The sequence below is a fragment of the Dermacentor variabilis genome, chromosome 8, assembly GCF_050947875.1.
Source record: "Dermacentor variabilis isolate Ectoservices chromosome 8, ASM5094787v1, whole genome shotgun sequence".
Lineage (NCBI taxonomy): Eukaryota > Metazoa > Arthropoda > Arachnida > Ixodida > Ixodidae > Dermacentor > Dermacentor variabilis.
Window position 1 is genome coordinate 44,055,351 of NC_134575.1, and position 27,611 is coordinate 44,082,961.

Here is a 27,611-nt window from a genome sequence, read left to right on the forward strand (position 1 = left end):
TGTGACACAATGGTAGTTGTTTTACCATTCGGCACTTCCTCCAACAGTAAATTCTCAACCGTCCTCGTTGGCAGAGGATTGTAGATTCCTGTGCTGGGTTAGCGATGAATGCGTCTTTCAGGTATGCCCAGATTGCCACATTACTGCAATGCGAGAAACCCTCTTGCTGCAACCCGTCCTTTTACAAAAATGCGTTATTTCATGTAAAATGTCTCATAAATTGTTTCTTGTTCACTGCGCGGAATGTAACTTTGATCTTGTTTTTCGTATGAAGAATTCGTGCGAATTAAGTTGCTAAATGCCCATGAACTCATCCCTCGAGGTCTTTCGGCAGTAAGGCGATAGAGTTCAATCAAAAAGCCACAAAAACTATTGCCATCATCGTAACAAGGTATGTATGGGACGTGTACTACAGCGGGACGCCTTTCGCGCTCGGATGGAAGCGTCCGCTTTGGAATGAGGTGGTGGGTTTCGCCACCAGGCTGTGATTATTATGTTGCCTAACGTCCTACGTATGTTAGAGAAAGAAAAGGAAAGAAAAAGAAAGCCCAAGAAGAATCCCCGCCACCAAACTTTCTGAACCCTTGATGGGAACATCGTTTTTGTACGGCTCCGTTGTTCGTCGTTTGCCTATTTCCACCAGTCTCCCGATCCCCTCTTAATAATTTGTATTGCGGACACGTTTACTTTCTCTCTGCTCTCGCTCAACTCGAGGGGCTCAAGGAGGCCGGAGCTCCCTAAATCGACTGCTGGGCAGATAATTTCACATTTGGATAAAATATGCTGCATCGTTTCCCTAGCTTTAGCGCTGCAAGCACATGCTTCTTCCTTGTTGTATCTCGCTTTATAAGTGCTCTTCGAAGGCATCCTGATCTCGTTCCGAAAAGTACCGGTTGCATACTTGCTGGCAACCTTGCTAGTTCTCTTCCCCCACAGTGAATCAGTGTTCCTTCTGTACAAAGATCTGAATACTCACCGAGCCCATTTACTTTCCTCCATATTCCTGAATCGTTAAATAAGAAAATTAAATTATGATGTTTTACATGCCAAAGCCACTTTCTAATCAGGCTCGACGTAAAGGGGACTACGGAAATTTTGACAACGAGGGTTTCTTTACCGAGCACCTAAATCGAAGTACACGGGTGTTATCGCATTTCGCTCCCATCGAAATGCGGCGCAGTCGCTGGTACCTCAGTCGTTCTTCATAATTAGTTTTGCTCTGAGCTCCCTTCAAGACATGTCCAGCCCATATCACCCTGCACAGCTTCACTTGTAGTCTTCCCGTGAGCACCCAATGCGAGGCGTCCCACTGACCTCTGGTTACCATCGAGTGCTGCTTGTACCCCTGACTTCAAGGAAACAACCACATTTCCAAATGTAAGTCGTGGAACCATTACACTTTTGCGCATACCCTGGAGCACCTTGTACCTATAGTATTCCCATAGCACTCTGTGTTTCATTATGGTTGCATTTCTGTTCCCCTTTGCTGTTGTTCTTTTATGTGTTTCCATTTATCTATTGCCTTCGTTTGTCCACACATAAAGGTATTTATATTCTTCTAAGCGAGGTATTTACTGCCCTGTATTGACACTGTTGAATGCTCATAGAATACGACAACGCCCGAATTTTAACGGTAAATTTCAGGTCTAAATTCTCGCCTTCCTGTCCACAGATATTAGGGAGACGTTGCATATGTTTTGCTTGCCAGCTAGTAACACAATATGGTCCGCATAAAACAAAATTTGAAGTTGCGGCTCTACTATGCACCCGCCTGTTTGTACGAGCGATTAAACGCGATATTTAAAACACACCTTTTTTCGTTTCTAGGTTCCCTTAGTTGTCCTGGTAACGCCACGTAGTTTTCCGTCTTCACCTCACAGTGGGTTTGCGCCAATTTCGAATGATATATCATCATCACCATGATCTGTCGCGCTTCGCGCATAATGAGGTCTCGTGCACCCGTCTCTCGCTCTCTCTGATTCAGTCTATAGCTTCTCTGTCTTCGACGTTGCTTGGCCGCGTCTTCCTTTCGGGCTGTCCAGTGGGCGTGCTTGCCTTCTGTGGCACACACGGGGTGATCGCTCGGGCCCTCACCACGAATCGGCACACTGCCTGCCCCCCCCGTGGGCGTACGCGGACGCATCCAGTGTCCCCTTCTCGGGAACCCTTATTTGCTCGTTGAGAGCTCTGCGACGACTCGGGGGGTATCTTCCGCTTGCAAGAGTGGACGGTCCCGCCTGCGCTCCCAGCTCTCGTCAACATGGCCGGTAAGCCGCCGACGGACGTCGTCCTCCCGTCTTTGCTGGTGTGGTCCTCGGAGTGGTGTGGTCTCTCCGCAGTTACAGCCCGGTGGGCGAACCTCAGCGAGACGGCCGCCCGGTGCAGACCGTTATACACTGGTGGCGTGGCAAGGGGAACCAGGGTTCGCGATTGTCTGTCAGTCGTTTCCAGCAGTGAACTATAAGCACGTTTACCGAGATCCAGTAGTCGCCCGGGTCTGCCACAGTGATAATGGACAGACGAGTGCAACATGGACAGGAGCGCGCGTGACCGGCACTCTAACGATCATTAGCTTACCGGTACGTTTAAAAAGAAGAGAGTACCGTGTATATATATATATATATTAAAGCACAGTATGCATTCTGCATGCATGCAATATGCATGCAGAATGCCAGCACTGAAGTATGCGGACGAAACGTAAAGGATAGCGAAAACTATTTATCCAGCTTTATTGCGAACTGTGCCTTTCATACCTTCCCCACCACCATGTGTAAAGGGACGCTAAAGAGACAGAGAAAAAAAAAATGATTTCACCCGCATTTGTGAATTACCTGTCTACAACACCCTAAAAGCCACGCTTCCGATGCGAAGAGGCTTTGCAGGCCAGAAATACCGCGGAAACTAGCAGTTTCGCCCGAAAACACTGACAGAAATAGCCATTGTTTAGCGTTCCGCTTAACCTTTTCGGAAGGTGTTAGTTTTAATTCTACGCGGGCGCGCTAAGAGATTTATCGGCACCCTTAAACGCCAGACGGCTTGAATACGCCGTGTAAGGTCAGTAACGGCGTCGCACAGGTGCTGCTATAAGCGGCGCATTAACAGCGGTGTCAGCGAAATTGCATGATTTTCAGATTGTTAGCAGTAATATTGTTTCGCAGTCTCAAGTAGTCCGAGAAGATTTAGGATAAGAGGCTTGCGCGACGAAATGAAATGTTTCACGGTCCCTTGTTTGCGCGCCAGAAAAAAAGAATACTCAGGAATAAGTCAAGAAAGTTACGACTGGTTTTCGCAACTTTGTCGGTTGAATGGCAGAGCATCTACTTTGCATATGCGGCGTTGGTAAACACGTGGCAGGCATATACGTAAATGTGCATACGGAACATGACACCGACTTAGTGAACTACGTTTTCATGCACAATACTAACAAGGTCAACGCTTACCGTGAGATGCTTGGCAATTAAGCCGACAAAAAGCACAACAAAGGTATACTGGTGGCAATATCGTCTTGAAGTTCCCACACCAGCAAGCCGCGATGCCATGCATTTGGACTGCTCGTGCCCAGTTTTTTTTTTGTTGGTAAGTATCCGCCACAATGTATTGCAAATGTGCGAGTGACTGAACTTCACAAGTCTGGTGGACGGTCACTCCGCTTACAACGACCGTGACGTCACAATGACGCACCGACGCTGAGGTTTCTGCGCGGGATTAAAAAAAAAAGAAAATAGAACCTTTATCTTCATTTTCTCCTCTGATATTTAGTCACGCGACGAAACTTCTTAAGATGGCTTTTTGAAAGGATACCTTATCACTTGAAATTGTTTAATTTCTTCTCTTTAGTGTCCTTTTAAGGTTACCGCAAGAAATCACCGCGACGCCATAGATTTCGAAGGCGTCCGTTAAGGCCAAATCAATTGTTTATCGCTAAAAATGGACTACATTGCATTCTAAATGAGGTAGGATATTGAACTTCGCAAGCTTCACGAACCTTCAGAGAGCAAGCGATGGATAAGTGCGAAAAAAGGAACTGTTTTAAAAGTTGTAACGTCAAATGACGTACCCATGCTAAAGCTTAGGCACGAATTGAAAAAGAAGAAAGAAGACCACTGAACGTTGACATTCGCTTACTCACCTAATAATCAGTCTAATATTAACGAATATAATTTTGAAAGGGTACTGTGCCATTCCAAACAATCTGCGGCTTTCTCTTTAGTATCTATTTACAGGCAGCGAGCTGGCGTAATATTTCCCCCGGGTACCCGAGCTTACCGAATGGGCCGATGACGCACGTATATTTACATTTTTCGTTGAACGCAACCCGGGGCGGTAACTGTGGGACGACCCTTTCCGAGATTGTTTCACGTTCGCGAGATTTCGCGCGGTTATCACCGCACGCTTCAGCTAGTTAGTTAGTTAAATGTGATTTATTGGCGCAAAAGCGGCTAAGGCTATGCTGCGCCAAACACGACGTGCATTAAAATTCAGTTTAGGAAGGAAAAGCATGCGTTAATAATCTGTACTTGATGTAAAAAATTCAGTGTCGTCTAGAAATTTACGCCCGTCAGATAATGAGGCTAGGGGATCATCACCTAAAATTAAAGCATCGTGTAAAGGTATGCGTAGTTGATGTAAGTTGTGCAAAAGGTTTCGTCTGTGTATTTCAATGTGTGTACATATGTCAGTGATGTATGCATAACTTTTAGTGGTTCTTCGCGTTTCTCATATGTTGGGGAGTCTTCTTTCGTGAGTGAATAATTGTGTGTGAGGTGCGTGTGCCCAATGGGCGTATTCGGCATAGCACTACTTCAAAGAACCACTTCAGCTTCAGCGTCGACGGGCGACAGCGTTCCTGACGCTGTGGTGCCAAGACAGCGCTCTCGGCGTATGGCCAGGTGCGCTGTCGCGAGCAGAAGCTGACACGTCCCGCTTGGTCACACGAAGGCTGGCGATAACGAAACTATGCCAGAAAATTAAAAAATAAATAAATTGGCGGTCTTTCAGTCCCAAAATCGTGATACGATTCTAAGTCATGCCTTAGTGAGGCACTCCGGATTGATTTTTTTGGTCACCTGGGGTTCTGTAACGGGCACCGAATTCGTGACACACAGCCGGTTTTTTTTTCCTTTTTACATTTCACCGTCATTGAATTTCGGCTGCCGCGGCCGGGATCCGATACAATCCGATACAACGCCCTCGGGTTTAGCAGCGCAATGCCGTACTGATTAGGACCACCAGGGCGGGTGGTCCCCGAAAGTGATCACCCATTAAAGTATCGTCCCTAGTTACTCCACATCAGCGTAGTGTCGTCCTGGGGTTGCTCTCATTGTTAGTCATAATTACTTGCTCCGGACTTGAAGAATAGTTATCACACCATAGTAGCGGACGTAACTTCCTACCAGTTGCTGAACATGGACGACCTAACCATACTTGTGCTGCCTCAACCTTATCGCTCTATTAGATTTAGAACGTTGTATATCTTTTTTGAGCGTTAATAAGTTAATTTCTTCTTCATCATAGCGTGTGCATGAAGCAGCGCCCAGTGACCAGGACAAAACGGAGAGACAAAAGTAAACACAACACTCGTCCTTGTGTCATCGTGCACCGCTTCACGCACACGGTATGGTGATTAGTCACAAACTCATCCAAGTGTCCACATTACTGTTTTTCTCTATTTCTTTCTCTTCCTTTTTCAGAGGTCTCGGAAGTTTCCCAACGTAAGTCGCCTCGCACGTTACAAAAAAAAAAAAAAAGCTACGCTGAATGTAAATGTATAGTTCATTCCTCTAGCTCGGCTAGATATGGTGGCATCAGATGAGATTAAAGATAACAAGAACGAGTGGTATGGCGTACTCTCGTTCTCTGCCGACGGGGGGAGTAGAACAAGCGGTCGGGTAGCACTCGCCCTTGAGTGGTTATCGTGCCGAGACCTATAGGCGCCATATTAGTCGGGGCATTGCAGCAAGGTCGGGCTGATTTCCTTATGCAGCGCCAGCCGAATAACGACGACGAAAAGATAGAACTCTATTCAAGGAATGATCGAAAATTTCGCAAGGCTGACCGATCAGTCGCCGAGCTCGGTCACTAAATCTGCGGTTTAGTTGAGAAAAGGCAGTCAATTTCCCCCGCGCATTCCACATGTCTTTACGGTGTCTGTTCGCCTCACATGGTTATAATTTGCTATGTTTCAGTGGAGCCCAGCGGAAGTAAGTATTCTTCCGTTATCGGTGAGGTTCGTTGTGTCTCTGGCATGTTGGGATAACTTATTGATCGGCGTTTTGCAATTACTTTTGCTGGCAGAAGGAACTTTGCGCTTAATAAATTTTGCCACTGTGTACTACATAAAATTTTGGATTCTTCGCAGGGGCGTGCGAATAGCGATTTTTGATACCGAATTTAAACGAATCAACTTACGCCAGAAGCGAATCGAATCGAATATCAAATAGTTTCCGAATACGCAACAGCTGTTATCACATTTGTGAAGCGTTGTTTATTAAGAGCAGAAAAGGAGCATTAAGATCAGACAAGCAGTTTCTTCACGTGCACAGAACTGTTCACTGAGTGCGAATGATCGCTCTATATGTAGCCTGTAAAAAATGACTAAGTGATCGACATATCCTGCTCTACTACGCGACTGTTCATGTTGTATGTCCATGCTATGTCCGCGGTGGTGAAAAGTTACCGTTATTTTGCTCCGATTTCATGTTCAGTTGGATGCGGTTGACATTTTGAGTTATTCGAAAAGTATTTGAAAATATCCGCATTTGCGAATAGTGACTATTCAATTCGAAGATGACCGAATCGAATAGCACACCATTCCATTCATTGTTGGAAAGTTTCGAATATTCGTACTTCCCAGGTCCTTTCAGACTTACGGTACGCGGAAACATCCATCCGAAGAAATCAGGCTGTAATAACTTATCACCAAAGTTGTAGTCATTTCCTTTCGGTGCAAATTCTAAGCGAGATTTTTGGCCCTTTAAAACTGCCGCGCTTACAACGATCTGATTCCTGTGTATAGGGAACAGCCCGTTCATGACTCACCTGAAACTCTGTTGCATTTTTTTTTATCTCACAGTTCAGGATAAGTAAGTACTCTTGAAGTTTAATATCTGTGACAATTTTTTTATGCGCCCAATTGCTCAAAGATGATGTTGCGAACGCAATGAATGGACTTAACAAAAAAAAAAATACGCGGAATACTCGAAACAATATGCACACTTAGAGATTGCTGTATTGCACAGATGATGATATCAAATAGGACAGGAATGATGCATGAAAAAAAAGGTATTATATATTTCCTCCGGTGAACTTATGACGGCTTGTACTCTGTAGCAAGCGAGCACCAACAAGCTAAGAAAAAAGAAACTGGTACGAGGGGTATCTTTTGGTATTCAGAAAACGTGCCAGCAAGTTTCATTTTGGAAGACAGGCAGATTAGGCAATACAGAATAGCTGGTAAATTGGCCGTTTCCACAACTTCGGTGATAAACAAAAACTTGTGAAAAGAAAAACCGACAGAAGCTTCTTGCTTAACGAGAGCGGGCCACCTCACGCCAGTTCAATTAAGTGATCCATGTGTCATCGATCACAAGAGGGTATCCGCGCACGTTGACCTCACCTAACTCCTTCTGTTAATTTTCTGTTCCAACTTTTCCAATAAACCCTCCATGCACAGAGGTCTGCTTTCAATTGACGAAGTCGTCGATGAAGCGGGGATGATTTGGTTGGTGGTCAAAAATACTTTTTTTTTCGGGAAGGTTACAGTCACTGCACATGCGAAAAAATATGTATGAAGTATGTGAAGTTTTCAAGCGATGATAACAAGAAAGAACCATGATCGTCTTGCCCAAAAATCTATTTCTTTCTAGCTGAGGTGCGTAAATTATTGAACACCCCCTCCTCCTACCCACCCTCTGTATAATATACTACACTGCGCCTTTGATGGAGATAGGTCCTCCTGTAGAAACGTCGGCCAGTCTTTCTGATGCATCTTATAGCCCTGACACACGGGCACTCTAAAGTCCTTCAGGTAAGTGGACATCTACCGGAAAGGCGTTCAAGCGCAGTGACACACGATAAAGGAGTATCTCCCTTAAGGCAAAGTTACTTTTCGGGAAAGGAGATCGCGCATTTGCTTTTCGAGCGGAAAAGGAGTTACTCTCGAAAAACAGCGTGCACAAAGAACTCTTTAAGAGAAGGGAACCTGCCACAAAACTGCGACGCCCCGTAAGTACTGCCTCGCGAGAATACGTTAATTTTTAGCGGTAATGCGATCTGTCGAACAGTGAAGATTTGCTCTTGCTATGCTCTCAAACGCTCGCATCACGTCGCTAGTGCCTAGTACCGCCATTATGAACTCCGGCAGTGTCATTTCCTAATGCGTCTTTGGTGTGTTGGCATCGTGAAACCACCGTTCGTTGCGCATGTAGGCCCACCTTCCGCGGTAGGCGGCTCGAGTGGACACTGCCGAAGCAGCCAACATGAAGCATGCTCATGATGAGTGGACATTTGATGTTTTCCCACTTTCGCCTTGCCTGCGTTTATCTCATAGTCAAGAGATCCGAGAGCGACAAGCGTCAGAGGTACGTCAACTCTTGCTTCATCGCTCGCGTATTCGCCGAACCACGATGCAAGTGCGCAGTTCTGTAACGCGATCACAATTGCGAGAATAACACATCGAATAAAATGCGCTACGCCTGCACGCACGAAGGAAGAAACAAAAAGACGTGAAAAAGGACCACAGAAACGTGGCCAGCACCAGACTAAATCTATTCTAATACACTGTAGCATAGCGAAACACTGGTGGTACATAGTTGCTAGACTAACTTAAATTGCTGCTAAGAGCGCAAAAACGCGAAACAAATAAACTAATATGCGCATTATAAGCCATCATCAACAAAAAAAATGTTTTTGGTTCCTACAGTAGCTAAATGCAATCCAAATACGCAGTTTTTTAAAGATGTCTTCTCTCTTGCTGCTTTAACAACTAGCGCTTTTTTTCTTGCGGCGCTTTCATCTGAGAAACCACCTAAGAAAGTTAGTGCGGTGCCGTGTGCCATCGGCGCAACTCCTTTCAGCAAAGGGTCTTTCAGAGTAACAAAATGGGGTTACTGCAAAAGACTTCAGTTACTGCAAAAGACAGCAGTGTGCGATTGCGTCTCTGAGCGCCATTAATGATTTTGGATTTTCGGGTGGAGTATAATAATTTCGGCTCCCTGGAGGAAGGAACGTAAACTGGAATGGAGCGAAGCATGATAAAACTAACCGGCCACCAAAGTCGGCTCGGCACGGGACCATGTAGCGGTAGGTTCTAATGTGGCTAAGCATTTCTTAGCGCTACGTGCTCTTGAAGGAGATGGAACGGTCGCGGTCGTAACGCGCGGGCGGCCGTGCTCGCACGTGGCGAGGAAGAAAACGTGCGTTGGCAAGAAACGACCAATGTGGCAGAACCATGCACCCTGAAGGAAATGTGCGCAGATCACTTAGCACGCGAATAAATGCGCAACGATTAAGGCTTATCGGCAAACAATCATATTTGGCTAAGTTTTTCTTTTCATTTTGTGAGGTTTCACAGGTGTAATACAGTATTGCCGGTAGATAACTGCTAGGTACTTTGCCAAATGCTTGTTAGGGACCAATGTACACATATGCACCACGATACACGATACAGGGCACAGGCTCAAAAGGGAAACCAAGGTGAACTCTTTCGCAAGAGAGACGCCGTAAGGCCATCGCCTTCGGCCCAGACACACGCCAGCCCCAGCAATCCCGTCCTGCCTGCCATAGTTCCTTTTCATCATTATGTGTTTGGCGCCCATCTTATAGGCTTTCCTTGTTTTTGTGCCAACATTCCACACAGAAGTGAAGGCACGCTCACGTACACGAATGATCAAAGTTGTGCGGACCAATTAATCTGTGAAGAAAACCCCGAATTTCCTGGGTGCGCTTGCATGTACGGTATAGACTCGTGTAAGCGCCGCACCTTTTTTACACAATTTTGATGAGGTGCGGCCCTTGCGCGGGACCGCACCTTTTGGTCAAAATGGTGCCGGAGCCGGCGATTTGACCACACCCCAGATCTTGCGCACAACCCGACTCTCGCCATCCAGTAGGGGCACCCAGAAGTACGCCTATTACGAAAATTCGCCGATGCGCGCGTGCGACATGAGGATATCGAACGCCATTGTTTCTACGTTGCAAACTTTTTTACTCCGCATTTCGGGCTGCAAAGTTGGGGGTGCGGCCCTTACACGAGTCTATATGGTAACACGAAACTTTAGTTCGGAGTTCGGACTTGCCGGGGAATCATCCTAGTGCGTCATACAGTCTGTTTCATGCTGCCACTCTCAGTAACCATGAAATAATTTTTTTTGAAGAAAACATGATCCGTTATGTATTTGACCACGGGTGCGCCATCCGTATAGTAAATCAGCTGCAGGAGTCAATTCGATGCGCGGTCATGCGCAGGGACACGACCGCTGGTGCGCAATCTGGGAGTGACAGCGGAGGCAGCTGGCTCATAGCCATGTTCTGCCTGTTCGTTCTGCTCGTGCTGGTTTCCGCCTCCATCTTGATTTTCTCGCGCGACGTCGGATCAGGTGAGTGTGTAGCCCATCAGCGGAAGCAGAACAGTGTTGCCAACGATTTCTCACGAATGTCGTTACGGACGTCTCGAAAAAATTGACACATAGAGCGATAGGCAAGGAGCGTAGTCAGATATTGCCGAGGGGGTTAAAGCTACCAAGAAGAGCTAGAAAAGTGGAATGTATGCAGGAAATGTGTGCAAGACGCGTGCGCACACGCATTCGTTGCGCATTCGTTGACTTTCGTAAATGTCGCTAAGAAAGTGCCCGCGAAAATTGACCTGTACGTAACATTTGTTAGCTATGGTCGAGGCGAACAGAAATTGCTAAGAACTTGCTGGACGCGGTTCGCGACACGACTAACCGTACGTTGGGTCGAGTGGTTTTAATGCGTTGGCATTGTTAGGGTGCCTCACGCACTTTCTGGGGCGTATATATGCTTCTACGTTTGTACCCATGTATCATATGTATGTTTGAAGCTAACCTTTCAACGCCTATCTGGCTCACAGAGTGGTACATGCTCGAATGGTTAGCCCTTCGGGCTACAGTCGTCTGACGATGACTGCCCACATTATTATGTTTACCATTGAATCAATATAGCATTAAATCAATTGTGGCGCATCCTGCTATTGTGTCGGGTTGCTGTTGAGCTATGCTTGTGACCTGGGCTCGATTCCGCTCCACATCGGATGAATTTAAGGGATATTTCTCGTCATTATAGAGAGCACATTCCCACTGGCACCTTCCCAATGGCACATTCCCAGTGGCACATTCGCAGTTTCACATGTCTACTTATCCAAGTAGGCATCAAGGAGGTTGACTGGAGACCAGCACAGACCGAGCGACACACACTCAGTGCTCCAAGTCGACTTCAAACAGTTTCTTCGAGCAGCGATGCTTACCCAGTCCCGCATCTACAGCGACCCATGTCGGCGTGAAAGAGAGAGAGAATTTATTTGAAAGAAGGCAGAGAGGTCGGCCTGAACGCGCTCTAGCCTGCTACTCTGCACAGGGGGAGGGGGAACGGGAACGTAAAGGTGCGATGAAGGATGATTATGACATAGAAAGAGGGATGCACAACGGCGAAAGCAAGTTCGAAATTCTTATTCAAGGTTGCCACATGTTCAGTGACGCGTGCTGGTCCGGTCGCTGGATTCGAATCCTGTTACCTCAGGAAAGCAGCCAGATGCCCCATCACTCTAAAAACAAAGGGAGTGCCGGGCACTCTCTTTGAGGGAGTAGCGGCTTGTCCCATATTTCACTCTCTTTTCGAGAGTAGATCGACCCTCTTTGAGAGAGAGTAGGTCAACTCCTGTTGACAGAGTTTTGTTACTCCACCGCCAGGAATTGATAGTACTCTTCCGCAGAGTGATAATACTCTTCCCACAGGGAGTGCTAGTACTCTTCCGCAGAGTGCTAATACTCTCACCGCGGGGGTAATGGCACTCCACCAGACCGAGTACTTCCACTCCCCCAAACAGAGTGCTAGTACTCTTCCCAATACCCTCTTAGCGAAGTCCTGGCCACGCATGCAGGCAGGAAATCAGATCAAATTAGGGTCGCTGATATACCGTTCCCTAGGCGGCTCCTCAGAGTCAGTAGCCCAATTCCAAGCGGCCTACAGAATAGGCGTGAGCAAAGTTATGCAGGATTTTAAAGTAATTTTTCCTGGCTATTTGCTGCCTACCATGAGGCGTGACTGCTCGGAATCGGCCTATGCGTATGCGTCGCGAACGCCACTGCGGAGAAAAAAAAGCTAATTAACATTTAATCCGCAATTATCTTCGCACATTTCACAATCAGGAGACACATAGTCTAATTAGAACACAATAGCCGAGGGAATCACATAGTTATGGAGAACCACATTGCTCTATACATCACGTGGATTCGAACCCGCGTACACTCGCATCTATACAACTCAAAGCACACATCCTAACCATTACACCACAGAGCCACCACGCTCAGTCGTGTTGTTTTAGAGGTTATATATATAACAAATGTATTTGAGGAATCGGCTGTGGTGGGTGGAGTTTCTCTGCCGTGTGCTGTGCTGTTGTGTACTGGAATACGTTTGCGTTTGCATCATTTCCATTCCTTGCTACGACTAACGAAGGAATACAACGTAGACGACGACGTGAGAACTATTCACGACTTGTCGTCACCCCAGGAAAATAACAAATGTGCCGTTCAGCTCACGATCGAGTGCTTTTCCAGTCCATGCATTATATGTTCCCCGAAAATACGCGGATACAAAGTATCGTGCCAACCATCCACGTATGTGAATTTAAGTCGCGCATATACTGGTGAGCATGTCTGTTTATTTTTTCCGCCAGTTCCATTCGTATGTGGTTAACTGCGACGCCAGTACCAGGCATTTCGACGTGCCTCACGCTGCCGTGTAGGCGTTCTTTTCAAGTGCATTAGTTTAGAGTTCGGTTCAGTCCGCTGTGAGCTGTTGTCCTGCATTAGCAGCGGATCGTTAGCGTTTTGAAGAGCATGCATTCCAGCATTTGGAGACTGCTTATGCCGATAGCCGCGTCACATGCATTGGCACGCATGTTTAAATGACTAATGTGTCCACTTGTTACGCGTGCACTCCTCGTATCCTGTGGCAGTGCTCGTTCTAAAAGCTTCGAAGACCATCTACATTCATACGTGTGTTCTATATATATGCACAGGATGGACTTGTCGGCTAGTTGGTTGAGCATTTTAGAAGAAACAGCACAACGCAAGGACGACGCAAAAACATGGACCACACCACGAAGCACTGGTGTGGTTGATGCTTTTTTTTCGTCCTGGTGTTTGCGCTGTTCCTTCTTCCCCAATACACGCACACCACAGGTACGCGAAAGTTAGCATAGGGCGTTAACTTTGTTTTCCCCGTTTCCTCTCAGTGTCAATGGCACAATGCGTTTCCCGGAATTGCGCACGCTTACCCTCATATTCAGAAATGCATCATAACTTGAAGCCCATGCTTGACTTGATCTAAATGACGCAAGCCGTGAACGCACCAAAAAGAAGGCAGTGAGCGTCTAGGGGACGTTCGCACCAGGCGTCGTTTATATAAAGTCAAGCATGAGCTTTGTATTAAGATACATTTCTGAATATGGGGGTTAGCCATCTACATCTCACAGAAAATGTCGAAGAAACGCCCACCAAAACCACGCACATTCGTAAACTTAACTAGGCAATACGAAGCTCCATAGACAAAGAGTGGTATTAAAAGCTTTCAGTGTTTTGCTTTACTCCAAAATGGTTGCGCTCTCGTGGCTTCCATGTACAGAGATAGTGCAGCGTTAGCTAAAAAGCGTGAATTTCCAAACTCCACGCCAAAATAAGCTTGTAAAATTATTTAGGTGCTAGAATCCCGGGTTTTTAGCGATCCGTGAAAACCCTTTTTCTAAAATGCCATTTTCAAGGCATTGAAAACGCTGGAATTTTTAGAAGTACTGGAAAGTCCTTAAATTTGTACACTTGGCTAGACTTAGCAGACATTGCCAAGCGTTTTTTTTTCCCTTCTGTGACACTCTTCGCATGTCACAGAGAATTGTCTGTGGAGGCAATAGAAAGAAAGCGAAATCCTTAAAGTTGAAATTACAAAGGAGCTGCAGATACCAGTTTTAGGCACACGGAACCGGCGACAAATGTACTTGGAGGAGCAGAAGCAGGAAGCTCAACAGTTGAGGCATTCAAAGAAAAGCCGTGATGAGTAAATCGAGAGCTATAGACAAAATAAAAGGAAATTACAAACGACTTGCTTATTTGGTGGTGAAAAGCTGATGCAACAGATGACATCACATACACTGTCAAACCAGACAGTATTCAAAAACTGCAAATGTTGCAGGCCCAAGTAGTTAATTGTGCTATTGCAGAAAAACTTTGAGCGTTTTTGAAATGCTTCCTTGTGTGCGTTTAGTGTGAAAGGCAAATTAGCAGTCTTTCAAATGTTTGAAATCAGTGAAATGCGATTTGTTTTGTTTTCTTTTGTTTGCATTAAAGTTAACGATGTTGTTGAACAAGTTATTGCCGATCCAAACTACTAAAAAAATCGCACGAGGTCCTTGAAGTTACTGTGTCAGGGTCTCGAAAGTTCTTGAAAACCATTGCATTTTTTTCTTCAATATTGCTACGAACCCAGTAGAACAACTGTCATGGAGTAAAAACCTTGGCTGAACAGGGGCTTATACGAAGAGCACAGGAAGATTAGAAATGCAGTAGTAGGCATGGAGGGCCCTGAAAAAAATGTGCCACATCTGCTCGTCTGCCTTATGTTTCTGCATTGACTGTCCCATTTTTAATAGAAGTGCACTTACTGTTCTACTCCAATAAACGCAACATTACCAACTCCAGTGTGGGGCAGTCCTTCAGCCAGTGCAGAACTCTTTCTGTACATCCCTGTCAGCTCTGTCATTTTTCCAGCAGTGTAGTACAAGATTTGTTAAACTGGTTTCGCAGAATATGAGCAGTATACTCTTAAATTAGCTGTTTATTTGTATGCACAAGTTCAGGTCCTCAGTTTGGTTGTATGACAAATTGCCATACCTCAATAGATACAAGAAAAAATGTTATTAGAGTTTAATAAAATCCAAACAGTAATAATCACAATATAATGACATACATTTCTTTTGGTACGTATACAGCCCATGTCTTGGCACTGTATAAATTCAACTATACATCGCAAGTACTGTGTCCTGACCACTATTATTCACATGTATAAAACCATCACAGCAATTCTTCAACAAATATCACAGTGATTAGTGACATACACTTTGTAACTGCTTTACATGAGCATAATGTATACAAATGGTCCCTGTGTACCTACACACGACTAGTGCCACCCGAGTACTATTACTCACAGGTGTAAAACCAACAAAGCAGTTCTTTAAAAATATCACAGCGTTTAGTGACGTACATGCTGTAACTCCCTTGTAAAAGCTTAATACAAACACGTGAGCACACAGAAAGCTAGCAGTGCGCCTACATGGAAATACCACCGCCTCAATACTAATTCACAAGTGTACAACCAACCAAGCAGTTCTTTAAAGAATATCACAATGCTTAGTGACATACAATTTGTAACTAGCTTATATAAGATTTATACAAACATGAGAACATACCCAAAGCTATCGGTGCACCTACATGGAAGTGCGGCCATCTGAACACTATTATTTGCAAGTGTAAGCTCAACAGAAAAGTTCGTTATAGTGGCGCCCATTTTGTAACTGCCTTATACAAGCTTAATGCAAGCACAAGAATGCGGAAAAAATAAATTAAAAACTTGCTCTATGAATACACAAACAGATCAACACAAATGGTAAACACCACTTTGAAGACACGTGACCGTGACAAAGCGCAGTGCTGTGCCGGTTGAAACTGCCATCCACAAAAGTATTGAGCAATGCTTAAACCACACGCAATAAAGTGCTGAAAGACTGCATCTATAACGTACCTATTTTAATTCAAATTTCTTGAATATAGGGCTCTCTTGCAGATAAGGCATCTGATCCAACTGACCTGATTTTACACCTGCTAAATGCATACAATGCACTCAGATATAACTGGTAACAATAATTATAAAAGGCATTTAAAAACTTGATAGTATGATGAAGATGCATGACTAGAAAAGTTCTGTCCCCCTCGTACTTGTTAAAAAGGTGTAAGTACGACACATGTTCTTTTTTTCCACAATTTTTGCATTAATGGACACCCGGGAACCTCGAACCCACAAAAAAAGAAGATACTGCTGTGTTAATAGTGTTGTGAATAATTTTTTGTGAAAGCTTCTTACAGACAAGTTGCAGTCTCGTTTCTGGAGGTTGAGCTGTATCATGCAAAATAACATGGAAAGTGGTCACATGGGAGCATGACACTATGCCATAATGTTCGTTTCAGTTGACTCTCTTGCCCTACAAGTCAGTGCTCATTGTGACCAGTGATGGAACAGCAGTGTCTGTGTGATTTTCATCACACTTCTGTCCTATGCCATCTTTACCAGAGTTGGCGGCACATAGATACCCAAATTTCGAGTGTTGCTTTCTCAGGTGGTTGTTTTTGATTTGCTCAATATCAGTTGGCACTTCAGCTGTATCAAACTTCTTTTTTACCTCTTCAACAACAACAACATAAACAACAATCTTATGACACCTGTGTTGTCCTTCTAGTTGCCTACAAAGACGAGTTAATCTAGCAACACTGACAGTCTCTACTATCTTCTAATGGGGAAGAGGTGTGTCCCACCATGTGTCCACGTTGTCGCTATGTGGGCTGGCTGGGGAGGCAACAACTGTAGTATGTTTGCATATTTTAAAGTGATGCTTGTACTGTGTTATAACAACTAACTTAGTCTTGCACTTGCTGCATAAGAACACTGGCTCACAGTCGTGGTGAAAAGCTTTTGTATGTTGAGCAAATGAGTTGTATGCACTACTAAAAAAGTCACAGTGATAGCACACATGTTGCTCTACCAAGCCTGGTGCGGTTCCTTCTGACACTGCTGCTGATGCTGACACACTGCTGCTTGCCTCGTACACTGTTGCAGCTGCAGTAGACATGGCCGTCTCTGTATCTATTGCTGCCGTGCCACCTGTAATGGTAACTTCAGGTGGTATCGGGCTGACTTCTGCAACAGAGATGTCGTTTGCCCCTTGAGGGCTCTCGTCATCAGGGCCAATAATTTCGTAGGCATTGTCTCCTGCATCGAAGAACCAATAAGAACAGCCTGAATTAATAAACAGCTCTAAAAATACGGACATCAAAACTTAACCACAAGGTTTGCACATCAGTGACCAGGCTTAATGAATAATACTTGCAGGAGGAGTTACACAATTGTGTGTGTACATTACAGTTAAGCCTCATTAGAAGAGATACTCAAGAGGCATGGGAAACATGTTTCTCGAAACCAAAAATTTTAAAACACTGAGGAGCCAGACTAGATCACTTTATTATGCATCATCACTCAAGTATGTTTAGATATATCTGAAGGAATAATTGCTCAGGGTGGCTTAAAGGGCCCCTAAACCACTCCTTGACATTTTTTGAACATTTAAAGCAAACACGCGCATCATGATCAGAATGCCGTCACAATTGACGATGCCTAACGCCACAGTGCATAGCATTGTGGGAGCACCACAATATGAAGAAAACGACCCCGCGCGCCTCTCTCGACCTATCCTGCACCCTCAGTTTGTCCTGACATCATCAGGCTGTCTCTGATGATGTCACCAGTTTCCGGTGCTGTCGATTGGTCGAACGAAAGTGTACGACTGCCGGCAAGGCCTGCAAGCAAATACACACTCCTTCTTCCTCGTCGTGTTGCTCGCGATGCCACTGTGGGTAGCCAATGGGGGCAAAGAACAGAAACGCCAACAGAAGGGTCTCCCTATCAGGCTCTTCAACTAGAGTCACCATACAGTTCCATTGTATTGGCGAGGTCATTAGCGCCACCCCTCGCAGGACGATGGGCCTGCGCGGCAGCAACAGAGCTTGTTGGTGATGGCCTGTCCCGTAACATTTGGAGGTGTACTAGGCGAGGAAAAGACGATACTGTCCAGATGGCGTGTACCAGATGAAAGAGTAAAATGAGCGGGGACTACTTTTCGATAATCAAACACGTAGCTCCACTATTACTGCACCGTTTTGAAAAATTCTCGTGGCTACGTGTTCGTTGCCTTAACATGTACAACTGCAACACCGCAACTAAATTTCAACCTCGGTGGTTTAGGGGTCCTTTAAAGAAGACATTCACAGCTTTTTAGTGACTATAGATTGTGTTAGCTTCCTCCCTAACTTCTGGAAGTTAAACACTTCACTTTGCAAGCCTTGTTGCTCGCAGTGCCTTTGAGGGGCTCTTAGACGCTCGTCAGCTTCAACTGTCGACACTTTCTGCCCTGCACTGTCCTCGTTGCCCTCCTTTTCTAGTTCATGCTAAAGAGACATGCGCACTTGACCTGTGTGAGGATTGCGTGATCTTTACGCCCTTCGGAGCACACAAGGTGCATGAAGTGAATGTGTCTGGGTTGTGTCCCTTCGAAGTAGTCAATACTTAAAAAGTCGTTAGTAACAAAGGTGACTCTTGTGTACAGTGTTGTTAATGTGGCAAGCCAACCAAACCATTTTCAGATGTCTCTTACAACCAAGTGTATCTTGTAATGAGATTCTACTGTACTGAATATTTTTCATCTATGGATCATCGGCATGTACATATAGTCACAAAGACATGCTGTGTGGAATGGCGAATTAGGAAAAAGCTCGTACTCTTACTTTTTGTCCCTAACATAAGCAGCTGATAATAATATGATAAAAAGCAGGTAATGAGGCAAGCATGGAACATAATCCTTCAGCTCTAAACAGTTTTTTGGGCCCGCATCATTCCCTCATGACATAAGGAAACAACTTGAGTGCAGTAATGGCTGCATGTGATCTGAGTTGATTGAAACAAACAATACGTAAGGTTGCCCTGTATGTAATTTTATCAGTGCTTTTTAGATGTCCTGCTGGCGATCCTGGCTGCACAATGTTTCTCATGCTTTTTGGCACGATTCCTTTATTTTCCACTCCACTCTTTTTTCTGGTTTTATCCCCTTTCCCTTCCCCCTTGCTAAAAATAGCACACCTGAAGTTTCAAATCTGTTGAATTATTGTGTGTATCATACCTGTTAACATGCGGGCTTCTCTGTGGTCTGTGTTGTATTTTTGCGCTGTACAAGTCAATTCAAAATGAAAGATCGAATGTCCCTGATTTTAGTTTAATTGTATGTGTGTATATATATATATATATATATATATATATATATATATATATATATATATATATATAATGTATATATATATATATATATATATATATATATATATATATATATAATGTATATATATATATATATATATAATGTATATATATGTCTCTCTCATATTTTGAAATATATGTACATTCAGGAGTGCCTGCATGCTCTTCTCCCCTGCTCCAGTGACGAAAAGGAGAGCCTTTTTATGTAGCATAGTAAAACATTCACATGTTTTCGCTGTGCCAATTACATCACTTATTATATGGATCTGTCACAATACAGAGTAGCAGTGGTCTATAATACTAACTCATCCCAACAAAACTATAGATTGGCACATACCGACATGCTGTGAAACAGCTGTTGCAAAGCCGCTGGTGCTGGCAATTTCCGCAGCACTGCAGTGGTACAGCCGAGTGCCACCTGTATAGTGACAAATGCATATGCATGTTAGCAACTCACTAGTTGCTGATGGTTTCATAAGCTTTACACTACACAATAAAGTAATCTAGACAACTTTGTTGGAACAAATACACATAATTAGGACACCACTTAAAGACTAACACGATTAATTGCCCCCAATCTCTCACTCACTAAGGGATAATACTACTGAAACATCGGTGGAGAGGTCAGATTAACACAGTCCATAAAGGACAAGCTTTCTTTGAGGAAAACAGCTATAACAGCGGTTAGTTTTCTTAATCATCTTATGTGCTAGCTTTGATTTAAATGTCATGCAGTACTATAAAATATGAAGTGCCGCATTTCTAGCAGCAGAAGGCGTCATCAGCCTCATGGTACAACTGATTTTTGCACTGTTTGTGTCAGTGAGCCGACACATACAAAGAAAACCGAATTCACACATACATATACAGTGCCAAGTGCACTCCTCCTTCTGAAAACACAGCCGCCAGTTCCAATGCTGCTGAAAGGAAAGGTTATATAGAGTGCGAGACTGCATGGAACTACCACTTATGACTGTAAGTGTATGATCTGCTGATTGGAGAGGTAGTCACATGCTATTTCTAGTCTCTTTTAGAAGCATTACTAAAGGATGAATTAAAATCTATTCATAAGTCATGAATTTCACGCATCCACGGTTTGGTTAAATAACTTGTGAGAAAAAGACATGGTTACCTGGAAGAGCAATCTTTTTTCCTGCTGCAAAATTTTCCCTCAAATTAATGAAATAACTTTACAGCGGCATAATATATTGTGTTTCTCGCAACTACTTCCCAGCAGTGGCGAGTTACAGTGTTTATATCTGACTCATTGGGCGACAATACTGCCAAACACAAATGCTTCACGAACACGAGAACACGTCCCTCGCAGAGAATAGCAACCATATATGCCTCTGTGAGACATGATCGCACCTTTGTGGTCAAAATGTACATTAGAACGACACCACCATCTGATTAAAAAAAAAGCCTCAGTACAAGGCAGCAGCCAACTGCATAATGTGAAATTGCAACTGATGTCCACTTACTGGTGGCCTGTGTTCAAGTCACTTCTGGCAGTTGACTGGGTGCTGAGAAATGCACGTCCTGGGTTGTCCCTACAAAACATACAGGGTTATGTCAAATGTTGAAAATATATATACACCGGCATTTCATAAGTTGCAAAACAAATGAGTAAACTAATAAACAACTGTAATGTAAACAGAGTACACATAAGATAGGCTGTCAACTGGTAATGCATTACGCGAAAAACCTAATGCATAGGAAAGACTATATGTATACACACGAAGCTGACACACAATTTAATTCGCTCTAGGTTTTTCCGTGCAGTATATTCAAATTATTATGTCTTGTGGTTAGAGCAAAATTAGTGTAAATTACGCACTAAATTATGTACCCTGGAAAACTTTTCTTCAGTATGCACCTGTGCGCGCTTCGAATGAGTAGCGTTGTAAAATTTACGTACATGGCATTTAACATGGTTGCTGAACACGGATTTCCTTTGCCTTGTGTCGTGTACAGTGAGCTACATATATCTGCCCCCCCCCCTTTTTTTGTACTAGCCATACTGCGTGCCATTGCACTTATATGCACGTCAATAAACCTTACGACACAGAAATAAAAAAAGCGCCAATCACACATGCCTGCATGTTGTAGTGGACCTAACCTAACCAAGCATGGGCTGTTGCTTTTTATAGTAAACACAGGCACCGTGCTCATTGCAAGTATGTATCATGTCACTAAGCAAATATGCAATTTCACTGTACCACTATTTTTTTATCACATGGATGTATCTGTTGAGAGGCAAGACAAAAAGCAGTCACTTCTCAGAACTAATCAGCTTTTTTAAAACACATTTCTAACTATTCAATGACACTTGCTGCTATGTGTTTGTCTCCAGAGAACATACTTGATTTGACTTTCCAAACGGAGACATTACATAAATATACCATGTTAAGATGACTGCCTGGAGCACGTGAGAATTTTCATCTTGGTGTAACATACTGTATCTTGATTTTGGTTACATTTGGTCAAATGGCACACCCAATATACCCACATACTAGTTTTCTTGTCCAAATTGCATGGCAATGTATTTTGATTTTTTGGCATTGGCTCCTCTGCACTACGTGAAGTCGCGCTGCACTGGCTCTTTCACATCCTCGTGTCCTTGCAGCTGCCTTCTTGAGTTATGTAAAGCGGGTGCCTGAAAAATATCATTTGCAAAAGTCAACACAAGGGCAGGTGCAAAACAACATCAAGACAGTCAAGGCCATGGCAATAAAAGAAAGTCTTAGCTCTTAGTCTTTTTAGTGAAATGCATGCAAAATATCCAAATGACTGCAACAGTCAACTGCTAAATTAACTTCAATTTTAGATTTACACAAAAAAGAAATAACGGACAGTTCATCCTCGTTCGGCACGAATGTTAGAATACTCCTGCTAATGAATAGAATATTGGTCATTTTCAGACATCATAGGTCTGTCATGAGCCTGGTGTATCGCAAACACCATTTGTGACACATCCTAAGCACGTGCCCAGTGTGCCCCCCGCACCATCCCTGGTTGTGCCACTGCTGAAGCCATAATTTGAGGATTATAGCTGCAAACATGATGCTCAGTAGGGATGAAAATATTGTCCTTCAGTTCAATGGATATATGGATGTGCCTATAAAAAAGGGCAACGAGGCTTGTTATGGCAAGCTTACCCACATTTCAATACTAACAAGAAAGTTCACTGCGGCCTGCATCTAAGCTTACTAAAAGGCATGAACTTATTTTCATGTATGAGGTGCACAATGGAGTTCATTTTTGACAGACCCGACTACTGCTGCACTTTGAAATCTAGCATTTTAGATTCTTGAAGGCATGTAAATGTTGCAGTTAAACCGCAGTTGGTTTATTACACCAACCTATTGTTCTGTGTACGACAGACTGGTAACACGGAATTAAAGCAACATTTTATTTTGATATTTTATTTCTCTACTAAAAATATTCAAGCGATAAACACATTTTGATCTGCCATGCAATAGCAAAATGCACACATTACGCTTGTAACCCCCAAAGGAAGGCTGATTTAGCTATTCATATGACATAACTCTGACACGCCAACTCATATTAGCAAATGCACAGGCATGTCCAAAACAATAAGCGTATGCAAAGCGCCCTTGCAATTGTAATTCCACACAGCAGCCGTTATATTCGATGCCGATGCATAACTAGCTGCTCGACAATTCACCGAGTTCGTAGACATAAGCATCCTTTCAGTTTCGCACCATGCACGAAAACCGCAACAGGAGACAAAACCAGACCTACCTATAATCACACCATTTCAATACATGAGCAAAAACAGTCCAGTCTTAGGGATAAACACTGTGAGAGCGATTTAGTGCGCGACGGCGACGAGCGACAAAACTGGCCGTCGCTTGAACAGATGGCTCGGTTCTGGAAATCTAGAAATCATCGCTCGTCGCCCGAAAGTGCTATGAGCGACTAGCTAATAGCACGAAGCCGGAACTAGATGTCCATCGCTCAAATACTACCGATTGTAGCGCGGAACGAGCAAATGATTCAATTTTTATACGTGCAAGGATAAGAACCAACGGCAAGACCTCCGGAAATATTTTACGCTACTTTTTTAGTAAAATACATCAACGTAAATTACTAAAGCACGCGTCACGCGTGATTGCAGCCCTCATGCCGGCAACACCGGGGAGGCGTCGCTCAATATCGTCGCTCGCACGGAGTACGACTTGTAGGCGACGAGCGAACGCGACAGCCATCTCCATCGCGTCGCTTGTAGCTGCCGCGCGCAAGATCGCTTATATGGGGTTCATACTCTTTTCAGCATAAAACATGGATTCCCCATGCGTTTTCAGTAAGTTCAAGATAACGCGCCCAACTGACCTCTTGCAGCATGCAGCTGAATGCCTGCGGCAAAGTTTCTAACTAGCACTGGTGCTGCACGTAACTTCAGTGGTCGCAGATTCCCCCTGCGCGAGACACCGTCAAGCGCGCGGTTTATTTATAAAAAAAGCATGCTGCCAGCAAAATGACGCCTTCTGTTATGCGATTCCTTAGTTGAACAGCGTTCCGTACACAGTAGACTGCTAAACTGAATAAATTCAAACACACAAAACGCACGCTAATCACGCTCCGCATAGGCTCGGAATCACGGGCTGGTGAACGAACCATTTTAAGCGTCCTCTCGCCTGGCGTCTTATTGAACATACCATAGTTCTGGCAGCGTTTGCGATCTTTAAAGCTCTTACTGACAACGGCAACGTGATAAAATCACATGCAGTTATCGCGACGACTGGCTTTTTCGATTGACATGTAGAGACACAGCGCGTATGCCTAGTCCTTTGTCAATCGCGTCGGCTAAGCGCAGCGACGACTTCCTGGCGATAGCATGACATATACGGAGAATGTGCACCTAAGTTAGAATTCACTTACCGTGGAGGATTTGCTGCTATATCCAAGGCATGACGAACGACTGTCGTGTATTCGTAGCAACGCGAGATGGCTAACATACGATCTCCGTTGGCTGGCCTTCGCGGCGGCGGTGCAGCTCGCTGTACGGATCACCTTTCTCCGGTGCTGTGTTGTTACGCGATCTTGAGCGCGCGCACGCGGTGGAGCAAATCCGAGTGAAAAAGTAGAGCGCTCGCTACGCGTTCCTTTGAACTGCGGCGGCCTGTTCTCTTAGAAGCAACTGCATGTAATAAAGCCACAATTAGGTTTCTGGCCTCCTGTAACAAAATCCCGCCGGACAGATGTCCTATTCTGCCGTCTAAGAATAGGACACACTTTTGGCACACATAACTTCTTACACACGGGAAACGAGCCTCCAACCTGTGGTAGATGCGGGGAGAGGCTGACCGTCCTCCACGTCCTACTGGAGTGTCGGGAAGCCGATTCCGAAAGAAAAAAACATTTTCTCTTAGCATACCGGCACCACATCCCCCTTCATCCTGTTATGTTACTTGGCCCAGAACCACTCTTTGACACCAACGCCGTCCTAGGTTTTTTGAAAGATGTTGTGTTGCATATTATTAGCCCAACACGTTCGTAGCGCTTCCTCTCTTCAGAGGATGCCGCTGCGATAATTATTTTGAATAGCACATGCCTCTAGGCCCTTGTGGTTCAAGGGCTCTGGCGAGGCGGTAGTGCTGTAAGCAATTTAACATCTCGCATATTTTAAACAATGCATTATTCTTTTACGATGGATTTTAATGTTCATAGTATTCGTCATTACTCATCGCCATAATCTTATAGCACGTAGATTTTACGCACTTTACAGCGACTATTTTTAGGCCACTTTACAGCCAAGTCACATCTTCCATAATACATCGTTAACATTACCACTTGTCATGGCGCTGTTTGGCCAAACCTGGCCCTTGCGCCACAAAACACCACACAGCATCATCATCTAAGAAGCAAAACGATGTGTTCTTTGCTCAGCGTGCATGAATGATACATTGCCATGTTCGGGGCCAGCCACCTACAGTTGAAGCAGAAGATTACGCTACGTTTTGTTCTCTATTGCCGCAAGAGTAGTTCTACTCTCTCTCTCTGAAGGGGAGAGTGAAAAACACATTTCACTCCCTCCTTGGTGACAGAGTGAACAATGCATTTCACTCTCCTCGACATTTTGCGAGAGTAAAACGACGCTTTGAAGAGTGAACCGGCCGCTTCACTCCTGCGAAACCCTTCCTAGTTTTTAGAGTGATGTATTCGATCACAGACTACCCAGTTGACCCAGGTGGGTCGGAAAACGGTTGTATACAAAAATACAAACATAGACGCATAACTAGGTAGCCCCAGGAAAGTGCTTGAAGTATCAAAAGAAGGCTAACGCATTAGAAAATGAACTCGAGACTCGAGCAGTCTTGTTAGTGCCACAACTCAATTTAAGGTGAAGCCGTTCCGTTACATTCGAACAGTTGCATCAAAAACTGGCAATTGGCTTTGTGAAAACGGACTGCGAAGTTGTTTCCGGTTATCACTAGTGGCCTACTTAGGGCAGCATTAAACGCAGTGTCACATACCGTTATCACAACACATTAGGTAAATATGCATGCAACGTTTGATTAAATTCGTAAGGAATGTCAATTCACGAACGTTAAGCTTTGCATCCATAATAGACATAACGCGCCCCTCATTCGCACAAATTAAGTCGGTGTCGCTCCCAATTCCTTCACGACACCGAGGTAACCTAGGAGGCGCCTAGTATTACGCATGAAGGCGAAAAAGAAGTATTCAGTGTTATCTACAACGCTCATAATTAAGCCAGAAACGTTAAACTTCTGTAATATATTGCCGCCACCATGTCATACATTTTCGCCGAATATTAAAGCGGCGTAATGTCTAGATTCCTAATAGATAAAGGCCACAAAGCGCATTTCTCGAGCACCTCCCTGACAAATTTTTGGCAAAACCCGCCATGAACAGATGCTTTTGAAGCTTTTCCCGTACATAACGCCTTAAAGTGCACCGTATTTTATCCGGATGTGAACTTTATGGCAGGTCCAGTTCTTCCAAAACGTCCGGCAAATTTCCCCCCGTTGTTTGCAATATACGAAATGTACGCAACCTCGCGAGAGCTTGCTTAAGTATTTTCTTCAAAAGCTGTAATTAAGCTATACATTTAACTCTACATAGTACGCCACCAACATGCTACCTCTATCGACGAAATAAACATCCTGGCCCGTTTAGCTGACCGAGAAGACCGTTAATTAACAAGGCAAGTCGTGCGCTTTACAGCTTACTATGAGCATCCCATATTACAGTGCGTGAAAATAGGGGAAAAACGAATATTCACTATTTAAAACGAGAACACATGACTACACTAGGCACTTTACCATTTTCGGGGTACGTCACCCATCACATAGACCACGCACCCCCACCCCCGGTCCCCATTCGATAGAGATGTACCACAATTCATAAAATATAAAAAAAACTATAATATAAAACAAATAGTAACATAAATAAGTATAAAAATTCTGTCCCCTTTGGTTTTTCCATGAATGGGGCGCATAATGCACGTAACGCTCCTAAAGAGGCCAAAGAATGAGGCGTTAGCAATTTTCACATGCCCCATGAGTAATCCGCACACTTAAATACTTCACATCGGCCCTAGGGTGCCTCCCCCCTCCCCCCCTCCAAATACTCTGCATGCCTCTGAAAGTGGGTCAGTGACCCACTTCTTTCAGGACATTGAGATAAACGCGCAAGTGACGTTTTCGAGCGCTGCTGCAGTCGCGCCCTTACAGTTTCACTGCGAAAAACTTTTACGGGTAACAACTCTGCCGTCTGTGCCACGCCACAACCTCACATCTTTATCCTCCCTGTTGTCCAACGCGCGCAGCCGAGAGGGCCGATGACGCAACCCCCGCTTCTGGAGGAGACGGTTCCCCCGGTCCGTCAGCGCCATCTGGGCCGAGCGGTACCCACTTCCGCAAGAAGAACACAAGCGCCACTGTGGTCACAGTGGCGCCATCTCCGAAGACAGATGAACAGGGCAACATCATCACGGGACAGCAAAAGTCTGGCGGTGCCACGGTCACAGCCGTCCGCTCCGAAGACCAGCCCTCTGCGACCACCGAGAACCCAGAACCGAGTGCGTCTTGTGCTGCCGCTGGTTAACGGGCTTAACCTGGTGGCTCCCTTCTTTGTTTTTCTGTTTTTTTTTTTACGCGATAGCTTTAAGGCCCCATGTCGCAGAAAATCTGGTGTAAGCGTAGGTGCTGGCGTCCGCGGCTGAGAAAATCATCTCGAACCACGGACATTTTATA

General features: G+C 44.6%; 1 protein-coding gene across 1 annotated transcript; it reads left to right on the forward strand.

Moving 5' to 3' along the window:
• The first annotated feature begins 9 nt into the window (after positions 1–9).
• On the forward strand, positions 10–27,462 carry LOC142591383 (uncharacterized). Its single transcript, XM_075703709.1, has 5 exons — positions 10–46; positions 1,949–2,267; positions 5,691–5,711; positions 10,465–10,595; positions 27,185–27,462. Exons 1-5 carry the CDS (start codon positions 10–12, stop codon positions 27,460–27,462), a joined length of 786 nt encoding a protein of 261 aa, XP_075559824.1.
• The last annotated feature ends 149 nt before the right edge of the window (positions 27,463–27,611 follow it).

Bases quoted from the DNA above. Each gene is read 5' to 3' on its own strand.
- LOC142591383 (XM_075703709.1), top strand. From the start codon at position 10: ATGGTAGTTGTTTTACCATTCGGCACTTCCTCCAACA. The intron at 47-1,948 runs GTAAATTCTCAA...GCGCATAATGAG, and splicing joins ATTCGGCACTTCCTCCAACA to GTCTCGTGCACCCGTCTCTC. The intron at 10,596-27,184 runs GTGAGTGTGTAG...CAACGCGCGCAG, and splicing joins CTCGCGCGACGTCGGATCAG to CCGAGAGGGCCGATGACGCA.